The sequence below is a fragment of the Notolepis coatsorum genome (assembly GCF_963971535.1).
Source record: "Notolepis coatsorum genome assembly, chromosome: 18".
Lineage (NCBI taxonomy): Eukaryota > Metazoa > Chordata > Actinopteri > Aulopiformes > Paralepididae > Notolepis > Notolepis coatsorum.
In genome coordinates, this window is record NC_140182.1 from 71,189,135 (window position 1) to 71,208,266 (window position 19,132).

Sequence of the window (19,132 nt, forward strand, 5' to 3'; positions counted from 1 at the left end):
TGTCTGTCTGTCTGTCTGCATTCACACTCACACAGTCATACGCTACTGGTGGTGGTGAGCAGCATCAGCATATCATTCAAGACTGGCTAACAAAAGCATGTCTTTCACTTAACACCAAGAAACAGTGTGTATGATGTTCACAAAGTCACCAGTATAAGTCACTCACTCTAATGTGTTTCTGGGAGAGGCGGAGCTGGACATTGTACATTAATTCAAGTATCTTGGACTCTACATTGACCTTCAAATCAGTGAGGAAAGTGACAAACACAGTCAAGTTTAACATCGAAAACTTCAGGCAGATCAGGCCCTGCCTGCCAGTTAATGCTGCAAGGATGTTTCTGCATTCAATGATTTATCACACATCGAGTACTGTTTTATCAACTGGTCTCTTTCATATGTCACTACTCTTACACCATATAATTACTTTACAAAAAAGCCATAAAAGTATTTGATAGGAAACAATTTCATTTCATCACTGTAATGTTTTAGAAAAACATAACATGCTAAGTTTCGAGAATTTCCAAGTTTTCAAATATACTTGCTTCATGTACAAGGTTCTGCATGGACTTGCCCCTCCCCCATTGAATGAGTTCATCCAACAGAAAGCAGACACTGGCATTACCACCAGGGCCATCAGTAGAGGGGACTGTAAGGTGCCTTTTCAGTATACTACCTTTGCAAAAACTGTGTTCTCTGTTAAAGGTTATATATATATATATATATATATATTTTTTTTTTTTTTTTTTTTTTTTTTTAAATAGTACACTCATTTGAGTAGTGGAAAAGGGGTAGGATTAAATAAGTGTATACTTCTTCCTACTCCTTTTCGAACATGTAGATTGAGTTGTGTTTTGCTTTTGTTATTGTTTGTTTGTATTCATTGCATGTTCGAAATAAAGATTTCAAATCAAAAGGTGGTAACTACTGGAATAGCCTACCAGTTGTGATTAGAGAGTGCCCTACATACTCCATGTTCAAGACCCATCTTAAACTGCATTTTAAGGCAAACCAGAACTGTGATCATTTTTAATCTGATTTAGTTTATGCAACTTGTTTATTGTTTTATTGCCGGCCCACACACTGGCCCACACACCGGCCCACATAATGGCCCACACACGGCCCACACACTGGCCCACACACTACAACGGCCCACACACCGGCCCACACACTGGCCCACACACTGGCCCACACACCGGCCTACACACTGGCCCACATACTGGCCCACACACCGGCCCACATACTGGCCCACACACCGACTCACACACTGGCCCACACACCGGCCCACACACTGGCCCACACACCGGCCCACACACTGGCCCACATTAGTGGCCCACACACCGACTCACACACTGGCCCACACGCGTGTAGCTTTATGCCAAGCAAGCAGTGCAAAAATTTACCGTAGTGGCATGCAGTAATGCGCCTTTCATTTTCCGCCGCCCAGCGCCCAGGTCGTGCGGAAATAGGCTGTCTATTGCCATTCTCTTTGACAAACTCTAACCTTAACCAGCTCCTTAACAACGCCTAAACTTAACCGTTCTAACCTTAACCAACTCCGAAACAATGCCTAACCTTAACCTTAACCATGCCTAACCTTAACCATAGAAATTATATTGCCATTCTCTTTGACAAACTCTAACCTTAACCAGCTCCTTAACAGCGCCTAAACTTAACCGTTCTAACCTTAACCAACTCCGAAACAATGCCTAACCTTAACCTTAACCATGCCTAACCTTAACCGGCGAAAGAATACACGTTAAAAAAAAATCACGTTAAAAAATATTTTCGATGGGATTCGAACTCGCCAGCAAACAAGCCATAGGATCCACAGCCATGTGTCCTTGCCAATTGAGCTATTGCTAGATACTGAATAAGGGGCGGTGACTTATATATATTGAGCTCCGCTCGTGTCGCGCATGCGCGGGCACCTCGCGCGAGCACGCCGGCGCACGCACGCACCTGAGCGAGCACGCCGCCGCCGGTGCACGCACGGTAGCATTTGTCTGAAAAGAAGGGCGCTTTACCGCACTAGCGTGCGGTGACGAATGCGGAAGCATTTTTGCACTGCTTGCTTGGCATTAACGTACAGGCGGCCCACACACTGGCCCCCAAAAAAAAAATATCGATATATATATATATTTTTTTTGGACCAGCCCACTTTGGTTCCGGCCCATCGAGATTTGTCCCGAATGTCCCGATGGCCAGTCCGCCACTGCGGCACTGCCTCTCACAGAGAGATTGATTGATTGATTGAAAACTTTATTAACAGATTGCAGAATGGGTACAGTACAGTACAGCTCAATACATACAATTGTTAAGGGGATGCAGACCAGAGAAAGACTTTCGTCTTGTTTACATCAGGGTCCCCCATTTTCAATTCATCGTAGGTCTCGTAGATGAGACGTAGAGACGTAGAGAAGGTCTCATGGATGGTGCATAAGCTATGTGTGAAATAATAAACCACGCCAAAGGCTAAAGAAGGACCTTGTCGTCATGACCAAGTTATTGTTGCTCCCCAGGTGACTCTGTCAACAGATGTTAAAAGAAAAAAAGAAAACAGTCCTACCTGTTCTCAGGTAAACTCTAGCCTAAAGAACCGATGGGTGCGGCCATGCCTAGCCCCGCCCCTGGATGTCCCCTGTCTGTCTCCTGCAGTGTGTGATTTCACTGCTCATTCAGTCCCTGTTTGTGCCGCTTGTGTGGGACGACAGCGCGGTGGCAGGACTACAACAAGCTCCTCGTTGCGGAGAGTAGAGGCACTATTTTAGTAAACTCTCAGATGATCTAAAAAGTCTACGTTTCGGATGACTGCTCGTTCGTGATGGTGGTGGGATTATTCACGGGATGAGAGCTACGGATTCGGCGCTGGGGACTTTTCAGGGCGCAGAGTAGTGGGACAGGAGGCGGTGCGGTGGGTCGGTCGGTCGGTCCCCTGACAAAGCGGCCGCCCGGCGGATGCATATCTCTGGAGATCTCGCCGAGGAACCAAAATGATCCAGTCGTTTTTCCCCCTGAAAAAACTCCGACGCAACGGGAAATACTTTCTCTTCGGGGCGATCTTGGCGCTGGGCGTCCTGGCCGTGTATCATGAGTTTGTTGCTGCAAATGCATGGAGCTCCCAGACCCGTAAGTTCTCGCAGTGGCCACTGGCCAGTTAGCAACAGGTCTCGGGACTGCGAGCAAGTGTGCGCATGTTTGTGTCCCACTAGATGGAATGAATATAGTGTTGTTGTTTTTGACTAGTGATGATATAATGTTAATCAAGCTATTTATCACATGAAAGGCATCGTCGCATTGGTGGTTGTCTGGCAGCAGGATTCAACAACAGGTGAAACAACAATAGTGACTGTGTGTGTTTTCAAGTGTTTACTGTATTTTGCATACATTACAGTGAAATGCTTGGTTCTGCAGAGCCCCCCTGAGATTGTGCTTCATATGGTAAACAAAAGTAAAATAATAAAGACCAAACACTGTACAATGTATACAATATACAACAAAAGTACAAAATACAAACTTTTTTTAGTGTGTGTCTTACAGGGGGGGGGGGGGGGTGGGGAGCATGGGGTCAGAGCACAATGTTTACACTCTGAGAGACGTGTAGATTCTTCACACTGGCTTTCCAAACTTCCTGCCCTCGACCACTTTACACCTCGAGCCCCCTGGAGCCTTTACACCTCGAGCCCCCTGCAGGGACGTGCACAGGACTTTAGAGGGGCAGGTGCTCAAAGGGACTTTAGAGAGGCAGGTGCTCAAAGGCTGAAAAGGGCACTTTACCTGTGTGTGTTTTAACCGAGCGCACGCAGCGTGCAAGCCCGTTTTTTAAGGGCCCTTTTCGGGGGGGGGGGGGGGGGGGCTTTTTTATGCTTTTTGGGGGGTTTTGGTGATCAAATATTGAACTATAATAATCAGTGCAGGAGCTCACTTATCCTTGAAAGACACTTTTATCACTGACTTAAAAGGCCCATACATCTCCATAAATGTTCAGGGGGGAGGGAATAAGTGCTTACCCTACAGACCCCAAGAAGTGCTGTATATTCTGTATTGTTTAATATAAATGCATTTTTTATTCCAATCCCGATTTGTATTTGAGATTCCCAAATCCCATCGGACTTGACTTCTTCGTGTCCCTCAATGAGTGTAATACCAGCATTCAACTGTATGTGCCACAGCGGTTTCTATCATCATCACCACCACGCTATGCATAAAATATATAGGTCCGCGGAGAGGCACGCTGAGGAGGCCATGCAAACTGCAATGGAATATGGGGCATCTCTCTCTCTTTACCTAATATTTTGATTCTATCCTGACATTTTTCAGTTGGAAGGGCAGTCTATATGCGTAACGGTAAACAAATATATATATATATTTTTTAAAAGGGCACTTTTTTACGAGGCTCAAAAGGGCAGGTGCTCAAGCACCCCTTGGGCTCTTGTGTGCACGTGCCTGGCCCCCTGGAGCCTTTACACCTCGAGCCTTTCACCCGGTGCGGCGTCACCTTGATGGAGCCTCCACATGTCGTGCCCCACTCACTCGCCAGTGTAACATCAAGGTGACGCCGCACCGGGCGAAGGGAGGATGTAGGCGTGAGTGTTTGTGTGCTCAGGAGAAACGTCAACAATGCTATGTACACACACACATAGTGGACGACACCTGGCGTGTACACGCACGCCTCGCTGTTTTAAGGGAACTACAGTACTAGGCATAGGCAATCTACACGTGATTACACGCAATCACGTGCATTCCTCTTACAGGAATAACCTCAGTTCGCCCCACAGAAAGGTGACAGCCATGGTAATGCGATCATTGAATAATAGGGAATAACAAATAAAACGAGTTTTGAGGGGCCAGAGGGTGATGAGATATATGGAAGCATTCATAGAGAACTTATAGGCAAGATAAATCGGCCCAAGACCACAATGCTTGTTTTTGTTTTGTAGTATGGTGATGGAACGTGCAGCATCTTGAGAATCGCAGTACTCATTATTTATCCTATTTTCCAATTAACCTATTAGCTAATTGGCTATTAAACAGAGAACTGGAGCCAGTAGGCCTAAAGGCTCTGGGGACGAAGAGGAGTAATTAGATTAACATTTATGATAGTAACTGTCATACTACTGTCATACAGCAGTGTAACTAGTAAGAGTCACTGGGTAGGTATATGTACAGATATAGATATAGTATCTACAGATATGTAAAAAGGATTATATGCAGGTATGTACAGACAGATGTCGATAGATATATACGATAAGAATATATGGTATATGCAGCATTATTGTGCTATCATACAGAGTTATATGGGTTGTGTGCAGGTATGGAGGATTATATGTAGGTATATTCAGACAGATATTGATATATTATGCAGTAAATATTAATATGGAAATGTATACGACATATACAGCAGCACTACTGTACATGTTTTCATACAGTGTCATATGCCCTGCAGAAGCTAACTGCAGTGACTATGCAAACAATGAAACTGAGAAAATGGCTTTAAAGTTCTTTGACTATCCAGTGACATTGTAGTTACTGCAATTACCCCTTTTCTCTAAAACAAAGCTAGATTGAATTCTGAAACGTTGTCACAAGATAAAACGAATATTGAGAAGTTAAATCTCACTTATAACTCAATTTAGGAAAAAGATGGTAGTCACTGCGGTTAGCTTCTGCAGGGCAGTGTTGTACGGATGAAGTTAAGAGGAGATGAGGGGAGAAAAGGTTCCTCTTGGTTAAAAATATCTCTCTTTCTTCTCTCAACCATTACTCTAGAAATGCTTTGTGTGCTGCCAACGTTGGCTCCATGTCACAAGGGAGTGCATTTGTGGATCTCCACCCTTGTGATAATGACAGACTTCCAGACCACCAATGTTTAAACCCCCGCTCCCTCTCTCTCTCACACACACACACTGCCCTGTGGCACTGCCTGAAAATACACACCATAGCATGTAATTTAAAGATGATAGAAGAGGATAAAAAAATTATGTGTTTTCTATGCCTGTATGCGTTTTGTGTATTTGAGTCAACTATGCCATCCAGTGCTTCTCCATTAAAGCACTTAACATTTAGACAAAGTTAGATAACTTCTCCATTAAAGCACCTTCAAGTTAGGCAATGCTAGACAGCTTCTCCATTAAAACACTGTTCACTTAGGCAAAGCTAGATATCATGTCCATTAAAGCACCTTCCAGTTAGACCAAGCTAGATAACTTCTCCATAAAAGCACCTCCCAGTTAGACAAAGCTAGATAAAGCACCTTCCAGTTAGACAAAGCTAGATAAAGCACCTTCCAGTTAGACAAAGCTAGATAAAGCACCCCCCAGTTAGACAAAGCTAGATAAAGCACCTTCCAGTTAGACAAAGCTAGATAAAGCACCTCCCAGTTAGACAAAGCTAGATAACCTCTCCATTAAAGCACCTACCATTTAGACAAAGCTAGATAACCTCTCCATTAACCTCTTATCAAGCGGGCAGAAAAGTGGCAATTTTTTTTACTTGAACTTGAGGACTGCATACTTTTTTTGCAAACCAAAACAACATACTTTATACTTATAGCACATGCATGAGCCTGGTTTCTTTTGAAAGATGACATTCTGAAGTTTCTGATTCCAGAAAAAATATTCACTTTTAGTGTTAACGTAATAGAGTAACATAGGTCTGAACTTGTTGTAGAAAAACTTGTTACTCAAGTTTTTCTGTAGTAGTTTAGTAGTCCAGATGTAGTATTTCCCCAGAAGGTGGTATGGCTTACAAATCCATACGGACCCATAGCCTGAAGCCTTATGTAGTACATGTCCAAATTTCATAAAGATCCATTCAGAAATGAGTGATTAGGAGTGATTTTGGTAAACTGTGTACAAAGGAAAAACTGAGTTTTCTCATAGACTTCAATTCATTCAGTTGTTTTTCTCTTCCTGTTTTCGCTCATTAGTTTTATTTCGTTTTTTAGATTCATACATCCCCACATGGTGTTTCATTGGTAAGCCACACTCATTGGCTACAATGATCCACAATAATTTTCGAGATCGGATCTAGATTGACGGAGCTACTGCGCCAAGAGTCGGGAGTGGTATTTTGCGCAATACCGTGTACTTTGCACAAGCCTCAAGTACTGGCATGTAACTCGAGAACCGCTGAACGGATTTTGTCTGCTATCGACAGGCAACAAATAAGCCTTCAATTCGATATATATATTGTATTACAAAATGTGCACACCCGAGCCACTAGGGGTCGCCAAAGTGCCGGTGGGAAAATCATCCTAAAAAGGTCCCGCCGGCGGGACGTTGGCACCTTCCAGTTAGACAAAGCTAGATAACCTCTCCATTAAAGCACATTCCAGTTAAACAACGCTAGATAACCTCCATTAAAACACCTTCCAGTTAGACAACACTAGATAACCTCTCCATAAAAGCACCTTCCAGTTAGACAGCGCTAGATAACCTCTCCATTAAAGCACCTTCCAGTTATACAACGCTAGATAACCTTTCCATTAAAGCACCTTCCAGTTAGACAAAGCTAGATAACCTCCCCATTAAAGCACCTCCCAGTTAGACAAAGCTAGATAACCTCTCCATTAAAGCACCTCCCAGTTAGACAAAGCTTGATAACCTCTCCATTAAAGCACCTTCCATTTAGACAAAGCTAGATAACTTATACATTAAAACACCTTCCAGTTAGACAATGCTAGATAACCTCCATTAAAGCACCTTCCAGTTAGACAACGCTAGCTAACCTCTCCATTAAAGCACCTTCCAGTTAGACAACGCTAGATAACCTCCATTAAAGCACCTTCCAGTTAGATAAAGCTATATAACTTCTCAATTTGAAGCACCTTCCAGTTAGACAACGCTAGATAACCTCTCCATTAAAGCACCTTCCAGTTAGACAACGCTAGATAACCTCCATTAAAGCACCTTCCAGTTAGATAAAGCTAGATAACTTCTCAATTTGAAGCACCTTCCAGTTAGACAAAGCTAGATAACCTCCCCATTAAAGCACCTCCCAGTTAGACAAAGCTAGATAACCTCTCCATTAAAGCACCTCCCAGTTAGACAAAGCTCGATAACCTCTCCATTAAAGCACCTTCCATTTAGACAAAGCTAGATAACTTATACATTAAAACACCTTCCAGTTAGACAACGCTAGATAACCTCCATTAAAGCACCTTCCAGTTAAACAACGCTAGCTAACCTCTCCATTAAAGCACCTTCCAGTTAGACAACGCTAGATAACCTCTCCATTAAAGCACCTTCCAGTTAGACAACGCTAGATAACCTCCATTAAAGCACCTTCCAGTTAGATAAAGCTAGATAACTTCTCAATTTGAAGCACCTTCCAGTTAGACAAAGCTAGATAACCTCCCCATTAAAGCACCTCCCAGTTAGACAAAGCTAGATAACCTCTCCATTAAAGCACCTCCCAGTTAGACAAAGCTCGATAACCTCTCCATTAAAGCACCTTCCATTTAGACAAAGCTAGATAACCTATACATTAAAACACCTTCCAGTTAGACAACGCTAGATAACCTCTCCATTAAAGCACCTTTCAGTTAGACAACGCTAGATAACCTCCATTAAAGCACCTTCCAGTTAGATAAAGCTAGATAACTTCTCAATTTGAAGCACCTTCCAGTTAGACAACGCTAGATAACCTCTCCATTAAAGCACCTCGCTAGATAACGAAGGTTATCCTATAACCTTAGTTACATGAGTTCTTGTGAGCGTTCTGCTCTAGTGGGATTTGACCTCATGACCTATATATCACTGAAAAGCTTCCGCTACATGCACCTTCACTTGTCCGTGCTTCTTCCTTCCAGAGTCTTGACCTTCATTCGGAAGACAATAAGGGGTCCTCAGTGAGTGAGGAGCAGAACGCTCACAAGAACTCATGTAACTAGGGTTATAGGATAACCTTCGTTACATTTCGTTCTTGTATCACGTTCTGCTCTAGTGGGACACAGGAACGGAGCAGGACGCGGAGAGCCCGACAAATGCACCCGCTGAGGTCCCCTTATAACCATCAGAACACTGGGGAGGGTCCGGGGGGGGGGGGGGGGCAGGACACTGACTGTGCGAAAAAAGGGGACAGCACCCAAAAACGCACAAGGTGAGTAGACCGCGGGACAGAAGGACCCAAGCCTTTAGCCTACCCCACCGCGTGTCCCTCTCGCTACGAGGGAAACGTATAAAGCGAAGCCTTAGCAGCGGGGCGCGGAGGAGGTCCCAGCCCCATGGACCACTCAAAGGCAGGCCTGCCACCGAGTCCAGGAGCCAGGACCTGACAAAAGGGACCTGGTGAGGTCAACAAGGCCGTGACATCGAGACCTCTCCAGGCGTGGACCCCCTCAGGGCTGTACGCTAAGCTTTTTCACTAGGGGCACACTTGCCCCTAAATGAGAAATTTAGGGGCAAAGGATATTTTTTACGGGAACATTTTTAAATAACTATTTTACCATTATAGTAGGGCTGGGCGATATGGCCTCTAAATGATATCGCGATATTTTGACATTTCCTCTAAAGCACTTAAAAATGCTTGATTTAACCCTTTGATGCATACAGTCACGCCAATAGATGATTATAATAAGTCCCGGCTGCAACATATGTTTGCATTATTAAACCATGAAGATGCTTTAAAAAATAATTTAATGAAAATGTACTAAGAGTAGTCTACTGACACTGGATTTTGCGAGAAGCATGCAGCTGCAGAGCCGCAGAGCGGGGCCTCTGTGCCTGCACAGTGCAATACTCCAATTCAGCCATTGGCAATTCAGCCGTTGGGTGGGGGGCGCTGTTGAGCGGGCCTGTGACCGGACCTGAAAGCGCCCTTGCTCTGCGGCTCTGCAGTTGCATACTATTGGGATTCGTTGGGAGTAGCACGGAGTCTCGACTCGGGACTTATTTTATTTGGAATATAATGACTGTATACGCAAAAGTAGCCTAGTTAAGTTAAAATATTATAAATCTACATGCCTTTTGTATCCAATTTGTATGGATTAATTTAGGAGTGAAATGCGAATGAAGGGTTGAAATCAGTACTCGCAAGCTTGCCCCCAGATATTATTTTAAACTCGCACGGACTAAATTAGGGCGCAATTTGCGACCATCTCGTTGCAGTGTACAGCCCTGCCCCTGAGGAGGAGGCTCTGAAAACTCTGAGGAGAAGGCTCTGAAAAACTCCCTGAGGAGTTCAAGTTCAAGTTCAAGTTCTTTAATAGTTGTCATACAGAAGTACAGAATACTTTCATACAAAATGCTTCTTACTGTTACGCTCCAGAGACTGTGCTAGACAAGATAGTATCAAATAACATAATAACATAATATAGCATGAATTTAGAAGAAGAAAATGAGGTCACAGTGTTCGGTATAGACATATGTACAATGTTCTGAGTTACCATATAATATACAATACACAATACTATGCAGTGTACTAATGTACAGTACTATCTAGTGCAAAGCAGAAATGGGATGAGGTACAATTTTAGGTACAATTTACAGTAAGGTGTACGAGTTGTAGTGCAATCCTTCATCCATAAATATAAAGTGTGGGGAGTGGGTGCTACAGTGTGTTTGTTTAAAGTGGGTGTGTGCTATAAAGTGTGTGGAGTGGGTGCTACAGTGTGTTTGTTTAAAGTGAGTGTGTGCGTGTGGATGTGTGTGCTATGTGCGTTTGGTGGTTGTTGTTGTGTAGTGTTCATTCATTGTTCGTTTAGCAGCCTGATGGCCTGGGGATAGAAGCTACTTCTGAGTCTTTCTGTGCTCGCCTTGAGACTCCGGTATCGCTTGCCTGACCGCAGCAGTTCAAAGAGGCAGTTGTTCGGGTGACTGGAGTCTTTAATGATTCTCTTAGCCTTGCCCTTGCAACGCTTGTAGTAAATGTTCTGGAGGGTGGGGAGCCCCCCTCCAATTGTGCGTTCGGCTGAACGTGTCACTCTTTGTAGTCTGCTTCGGTCTTGTGCAGTGCTATTCCCAAACCAGGAGGTGATGTTGCCGGTCAAGATGCTCTCTATTGTACATGAGTAGAAGTTCTTAAGGATCTTCTGGCTGACTTGGAACTTCCTTAGGCGCCTGAGGAAGTAGAGGCGTTGTCGTGCCTTCTTCACCACACTGTTAATGTGTGTGGTCCATGTCAAGTCCTCGGATATGTAGGCTCCGAGGTACTTGAAGCTGTTGACTCTCTCCACCGGTGCCCCGTCGATGCTGAGGGGGCTGTAGTCCTTGACCCCCGACCTCCTGAAGTCCACAATCATCTCCTTTGTTTTGCTGACGTTCAGGGAGAGGCTGTTTTCCTGGCACCATCCCGCCAGGACCTTGACCTCTTCCAGGTAGGCCCTCTCGTCGTTGGCAGAGATCAGGCCCACCACCACTGTGTCGTCAGCAAATTTGACGATTGTATTGCTACTCCGCTGAGCCACACAGTCGTGTGTGTACAGGGAGTAGAGGAGGGGACTCAGAACACAGCCCTGGGGGGCCCCTATGTTGAGGGTGATGGATGAGGAGGTGCAGTTGCCTGCTCTCACCACCTGGGGTCTGCCAGTCAGGAAGTCCAAGACCCACTGGCAGAGGTCATAGCCCAAGCCCAGGTCCCTGAGCTTGGCTATGAGTATGGAGGGGACTATGGTATTGAATGCCGAGCTGTAGTCGATGAATAGCATTCTCACATAGTTCCCCTGCCTCTTGTCCAGGTGTGATGCTGCTGTGTGCAGCACATGGGATATGGCGTCCTCCGTGGACCTGTTGGGGCGGTATGCAAATTGCAGGGGGTCCATGTTGATGGGGAGGGAGGAGCAGATGTAGCCCTTTACTAGCTTCTCAAAGCACTTCATGGCTATGGAGGTGAGAGCTACAGGGCGGTAGTCGTTGAGGCAAGCAGGCTTGGATTTTTTGGGTACAGGGATAATAGTGGACTTCTTCAGGCAGGTGGGGATGACAGCCTGTTCTAAGGACAGGTTAAATATGTCAGTGAATACTGGGGCCAGTTGGTCGGCACAGACTTTTAGGACGCGGCCGGGGATGCCGTCCGGACCTGCTGCCTTCCTGATATTCACTTTTTTAAAGGTCCGCCTCACCTCATGCTCTGTTACCCTGAACACTGCGCCTCCATCAGCAGCCGACCCCCCCCCCCCCATTGCCGAGGCTTGTGAGCTGGTGTTGTTATTACCAGCATCAAACCTCGCATAGAAGGTATTGAGGTCGTTTGCTAAGGAGATGTCACTGTTCAGTTTGAGGGAGGCGCCTTTGTAGTCTGTCATCGTTTTGAGCCCCTGCCACATAGCTCTAGAGTCAGCTTGTTCAAACTGGAGTTCAATTTTATCCCTGTAGCGCCTTTTGGCCTCTGACACTGTCCTCCTTACGTTGTGTCGCGCCACCTTGTGGTCATTCATGTTGCCTGCCACTAGGCCGTCATTGTATGCTTTGGTGCGCTCTCTCAGAGCTTCACGGACGGATTTGTCTACCCAGGGTTTTTGATTTGGGTAAACTTTCATTTTGGTAGTGGGGATTGTTTCTTTCACCCTAGTACAAACATAGTCCAGCACTGTCTCCGTGTAGACATTAATGTTATCTGTGTCGCGGAACACATTCCAGTCTGTGTGGTGAAACACTGACCGGATCGTCTCTTCTGACGTCAGATCCCATTTCTGCACCTCTCGCGAGACTACGGGAGTACTTTTAATTCTCTGTTTGTACTTTGGTGAAAGAAAAATTGACGCGTGATCTGATTTACCAAAGCCACTATCAGAATGAGCCTTGTAGCCACCTTTAAATTGCGTGTAACAGTGATCTAGGATGTTACCGCCTCTGGTGTTGCAAGTCACATGCTGATAGAAGTCAGGCAATACCTTTCTCAGATTGGCGCTATTGAAATCTCCCAGTACTAAAATGGCGGCGTTAACGTTAGCCACTTGTATTCTATTTACCTCGTTGTGTAGTCTGGAGAGCGCAACCTTGTTGCTGGCTTGCGGTGGAATATACACTCCGATCAGGAGGCTCTGAAACTCCGAGGACGAGCCTCCAAAGCTCTCTCCCATAATCCTGTGGGGTCAGCTGGCATACCGGGGAGACAACCACTCCAAAAGAGGCGGTTGATCCCTTAACCCTACACAAGAGCGCCTAGAGGGGCTGACTGTAAAAACAGTACCCCGACGGCCCACCCACAGAGGGAGGGGAGGGCATTCGGCATGCCGTGTACACAATGTCATAATCTCGTGGGGTCATAATCTCGTGGGGTCCCGGACCCCGACTCTGCCAGTAAACTGACTCTGCCACAAACCCTGACCCCGCCAGTAAGCCAGTGTCTCGCGGGGTCGGGGTTCAGAGAAAGAGTTTGACACAATTGGCAGACGTCATAATCATGCGGGGGCATACTCTCGTGGGGTCGGGGTCGAACCCGGACTCTGCCAGTGAGTTGACTCCACCACCGGCATACCGGTGAGACAACCACCCTAAAACAGAAGGTTGCTCCCTTAACCCAGGCCGACAGGTAACAAGAGCACTTGAACTGATCCGGTCCGGCGCGACCAGGATTAGTCGTGTGTCCTCCAACGCTGCCGCTCCTCTTCAAATAAGAGGGGGAAGGTACACGTTTAGATCAAAACACCACAGGAGGCGCCACTGAGACGGTCTGTAAAAGCACGGCTCACGGTGGCCCACCCATCGGGCGTGAAGCCCCCATGTTGACGCTTGATCTGCCCCGCCATTTCCCCCCGGAAATGCACACGAGCCCTCGAGCTGGCAGATTATTCATTTTCACGAGCGGCGCTCACCTGGCTCTCGGCACAGGTAAACTCCCTCCCAGCCGACCGCATAAAACGCTGTTATGCCGCTCGGACAGACCAGGGCGCGCCGGTCCCTAAGGGCTGGTCGGGGGTCTCCCAATGGGGATGCCATGGCCGGAGGACCTCCTCATTAAAGAGGGGTGCTCAGCGGCCTCTGGGCGGTGCACACTCAGCTCCGCACGCCACCGGGGCTCACCCCCTCGCCACGAACGTGGGAGTAGGGAGCCCCTGCGGCGCACGGAGGAGGTCGCGATGGAGAATCGCTGGTGGAGCCCTGAAAATCTTTTCCCGGCTCCCGATGGTGATGCCATTCTTGGAAACAAAAATAGCAACACAAAAAACCTGAATCTAAAGCTAGTAGTATCACTTTGCTGACGTGCGCCTATAGCAAAAACACTTCAGAAAGTGAAAAGATGAGGGAAGGAAGAAGCACAGTCACGCCCCTCGCTTATATTCATAGGCAGAAATGGGCGTGGCCGGACAAGTGAAGGTGCATGTAGCGGAAGCTTTTTAGTGATATATAGGTCATGAGGTCAAATCCCACTAGAGCAGAACGTGATACAAGAACGAAATGTAACTTCTCAATTTGAAGCACCTTCCAGTTAGAAAAAGCTAGATAACCTCTCCATTAAAGCACCTTCCAGTTAGACAACACTAGATAACTTCTCAATTTGAAGCACCTTCCAGTTAGACAACGCTAGATAACCTCTCCATTAACACTTTGACTGCCACGCTGTTTGTGCGTTGTGTTGTGAGGGTCCCAGCCTTATAGTCGTTTCCGCTGTCGTTTCACTAGGTTTGCGAAGTTGTGTGTGTGTTCTGTATTACAGCTGTGGAGACATGGTGTGGCTCATTTTGACAAACGTTACTTGTAGTGCAAGATGGGAATAATAGTTTGTTTCCACACGCTGTAGTTTATAGTTTATTACACGCTAAACATCGCACATTTCCAAGAGAATCCAGTCTTTTTTCATAGATCGCGAGATAAAACGCGTTATGTGCAATAAGCCCAAACCGTTCTGGCTGATCCAATGAAACTCCAAATATTCCCAAATCAAAGGTATATGACATGTATATATGTACCATCACAAAATCATCATGGGGGGGGGGTTTTACTCAAAACTCTGATCGTGTTTGCCAACCATGTTTTTCGTCCGGTGAAACACAGAACTGTGATTGTTAGAAAAACACATTTCAGATTTGGTAAAATAGACATGGAATGTACCTTACCTTAGCCAGAAGGTATTCCAAGAAGAATAATTCCAAGTCATCGCATCGCCATTGCGATTACCAGTGTATATGTCTATACACGTTTCGGTTGTCAAATACGCTTATGCAACGGAATTCCGAGGCGAGCAATGTGAATTTCTGTTCCGAGTGTGTAACCGAGGAGAAATTAAAGTGAAGCTGACTATCAGCCCCAAGCCATTGCAGTTCAGACACGGACGATACTGCCACCTGGTGATAGTCGATCAGCATTGCCGTTCTAATGTGTGGGGACATGCCTAAGTGATGCAGATCGCTCCCGGCAGGTCTGTAGAGCGGGGATCAAAGTAAAAAGATCAAACGATCCAAAAACGTAATATGTCGTTTCTGGCACTCAACGCTTGTCGGGCAAAAACGTAATATGTCATTTTTGGCACAGAATGTGTTAAAGCACCTTCCAGTTAGATAAAGCTAGATAACATCTAACCGGCGGGGGGAAGGGGAGTGGATGGAGATGTGGCCCGGGCTAATGAGCTAAACCTGTTTTACAACAGGTTTGACACAGCGGCCCCGGCGAGTCTGCCCCCCCCACTTCAGTTGCCCTGCCCACCCCCACACCTCTCAGCCCTTCAACACGAGCAACCCCCCCCCCCCCCCCCCCCCCCCTCCATCCCCCCAACTGCCCACGCCCCCCCATCTCTGGTGCAGCCTGTCTGCCCCCTGCGGCTTGAAGACCCGCTCCTCCCCCCCCCCCAACACCTGAAACCCCCACAGTATGGCTCTCTGCAGACCAGGTGAGTACACAGCTGAGCCAAGTTACACGCAGGCAAGGCTGCGGGTCCTGATGGGGTGAGCCCAAAGGTACTCAAAACCTGTGCCTCTCAGCTGTGTGATGTGCTCCAGCTATGAGCCTGAGGCTGCAGAGAGTCCCGACACTGTGGAAAACCTCCTGTGTGGTCCCTGTCCCCAAGTGCCCGCGTCCCAGCACGTCCAAGGACTACAGGCCGGTGGCTCTAACCTCTCACATAATGAAGACCATGGAGAGGTTAGTCCTGGAGCAACTCCGCCCGGTGACCAAACCCCACCTAGACCCACTCCAGTTCGCCTACCAGCCCCGACTGGGGGTAGAGGATGCTGTCATCTACCTGCTGAACCGAGCCTACACTCACCTAGACAAGCCGGGGAGCACTGTGAGAATCATGTTCTTTGACTTCTCCAGTGCTTTCGATACCATAAGGCCTGGGCTACTGGGTGAGAAGTTGGAGGCGATGCAAGTAGAGGCCCCCCTGGTGTCCTGGGTTGTGGACTATCTGACTGGAAGACCACAGTACGTGCGCCTACGGAGCTGTGTGTCAGACAGACTGGTCAGCAACACCGGGGCCCCACAGGGGACAGTCCTCTCTCCCTTCCTCTTCACTGTCTACACCAACGACTTCCACTATCGGTCAGAGTCCTGCCACCTTCAGAAGTTTTCTGATGACTCTGCGATAGTGGGATGGATAAAGGACGGTGACGAGAGGGAATACCGGGAACTGGTAGCGGACTTTGTCACATGGTGCGACAAAAACCACCTGCAGCTAAATGTGGCGAAGACCAAGGAACTGGTTGTGGAGCTGGGGAGGAGGAGGAGTGCACCCGTGACCCCCGTTTCCATCAGGGGAGTTGATGTGGACATGGTTGAGGTGTACAAATACCTCGGTGTGCACATCGACAACAAACTGAACGGGTCAAAACATGCAGAAGCACTATACAAGAAGGGCCAGAGCCGACTCTACTTCCTCAGAAGGCTGAGATCCTTCAATGTCTGTACAAGGATGTTGAGGATGTTCTATGAGTCGGTGGTGGCAGGCGCCTTCTTGTATGCTGTGACCTGCTGGGGCAGCGGACTGAGAGCAGTGGACACAACCAGGCTGGATAAGCTGGTCAGGAAGGCCAGCAGCGTGGTTGGGGTTGAACTGGACTCTCTAGCGAGGGTGGCGGAGAGGAGGAGCCTCGCTAAGCTCCAGGCCATCAGGGAAAACCCCACCCATCCACTATACACAGACTTGGCTGACAGGAGGAGCATGTTCAGTGCTAGGCTCACACTACCCAAATGCAGCACTGAACGGCACAGGAAGTCCTTCATTCCAACAGCCATCAGACTATATAATGCAGGGGTGGCCAACCTTTTTTGAACCAAGATCTACTTTTTTATTTACCACCTAGCCCGAGAGCTACCAGCCAAAATTGTATATTGTAAGCCGTCATTTGAGGCTTTATAAAAGCAGCATAATGAACACAAATCTGTCAGTGCCGAGTCCGACCTCATCTTAAATAACAAACAGCATTGCTTGTTGTAGTTAACAAGGAGAGGAAGAGTTGATTTAGCAAAATATTTTTTTTTTCTTTTTTTTTTTTTTATAATCAAATTTTATTAATCAAGATCTACTTGAAATCAGCCCGCGATCTACCTGTCGATCGCGATCGACTGGTTGGGCACCACTGATATAATGCATCACTGTGCCTCACTGCATCACTGAGCACAGAGTGGCAGCTCAATAGTGGCAGGAGGACGCGACTAGCGGCCTCCAGGCTCCACAACAGGGGGCAGCGACGGCTGCCAGACATTGATCTAAGTCATATTGGAACCCAAGGAGGACAATACACTACCTAAAGCATACACTACCTAAAGCACCTAGTTACACTGAATACTGGAATATATATTTCATATTTCATTTAGTTAGATTTAAATTATAATTATATTGTTTACCCCATGCTCAGTATGCTCAGTATATTCTTACTGTACTTATTTCTGTATATTTTATTTCATTTAATTTTATCCTATTTTATTTTACTCTACTCTTATCCTAGGCAACTTGATTTGATTTGTGTTATTATTCTAATTTGTGACCGGTCCTGTCTAAATGTTTAAATGTTGAGCGATTTGCAGTGTCTAATTTCCCACGGGATAATAAAAGTATTTCTATTCTATTCTATTCTATTCTATTCTATTCTATTCTAATCTCTATCAAAGCACCTTCCAGTTAGATAAAGCTAGATAACTTCTCAATTTGAAGCACCTTCCACAACACTAGATAACCTCTCCATTAAAGCACCTTCCACAAGCACGAGTTGGGCTGCATTCAGCCGACAGTAGTAGTTGGAAGTGGAAACAGTGGGTGGGTGGAACCCAAGCGGGACACTCTGCTTCATTGTCTTGACTAACAAAAGCTTCTGGGAATGCAATGTTGAAAATGCATCTGACACACTGATAACATCTGTAATTCATGAAGAACCTCCTACAGAATACATCCGTCACACAGCCATGTAACATCTTGTGCTCATAATGAGATGTGTGCTGATTTTAAAGCTTCAATTGAAGCTATGCCCACACATGGTAAAGAATGGATTTGAGAAACTGTACAGAAGGCTATGGGTGTGCATGTTAGTTATTCTCTCCTATGTCAGTAGTGTTTGAGACCTAGGCTAGGTTAGTTATTCTCTGTCAGTAGTGTTTGAGACCTATGCTAGGTTAGTTATTCTCTGTCAGTAGTGTTTGAGACCTAAGCTAGGATAGTTATTCTCTGTCAGTAGTGTTTGAGACCTAAGCTAGGATAGTTATTCTATGTCATTAGTGTTTGAGACCTAGTAAAACATTTAAGTTCCTCTCAAAATCAGGAACTTACTTTATTTCTTTATTTCAGATCCCCATTAGTCACTGCCTCAGCAGCGACTATTCTTCATGGGGTCTGGATACAAACATATACAAATCAAACAAGAATAATCAATAAAACAACATAAAATAAAACAAATATCAATAAAACACCAATAAAATATACAAACAAATATAGAACAATAACAAAAATATAGAACAAATCAAATATCAACAAAACAACAAATATCAATAAAACAACAAACGGAAACATCTCAGAGAAAACTCAAACTTGTTCAAAAACAGCTCGACATTCCATATACTAATATTCCTCATAACCATTAGACAAAGACATTCCAAATGAATACATAACCCACCACAAGAATTCATTAATCAGACACAGATTATAAAATCAATCTCTTTCTGCATTACAGCTTTTCTTAGTCTCTTCTTGAATCCAACTTTACTGGTAATTGAAACTAAATATTGTGGAAGTCTATTCCAGTAGGACATTGCCCTGCTGTACATTA

General features: G+C 45.9%; 1 protein-coding gene across 1 annotated transcript in view; it reads left to right on the top strand.

Annotated features, from left to right (window-relative positions):
• Positions 1-2,707: 2,707 nt before the first annotated feature.
• Positions 2,708-19,132, top strand: part of b4galnt3b (beta-1,4-N-acetyl-galactosaminyl transferase 3b) — a 123,519-nt gene continuing 107,094 nt past the window's right edge. The window contains exon 1 of the mRNA XM_084335233.1: positions 2,708-3,126. Within this exon, the coding sequence (XP_084191359.1) occupies positions 2,991-3,126 (136 nt within the window). The 5' untranslated portion in view covers positions 2,708-2,990. The remainder of the gene's footprint in view (positions 3,127-19,132) is intronic.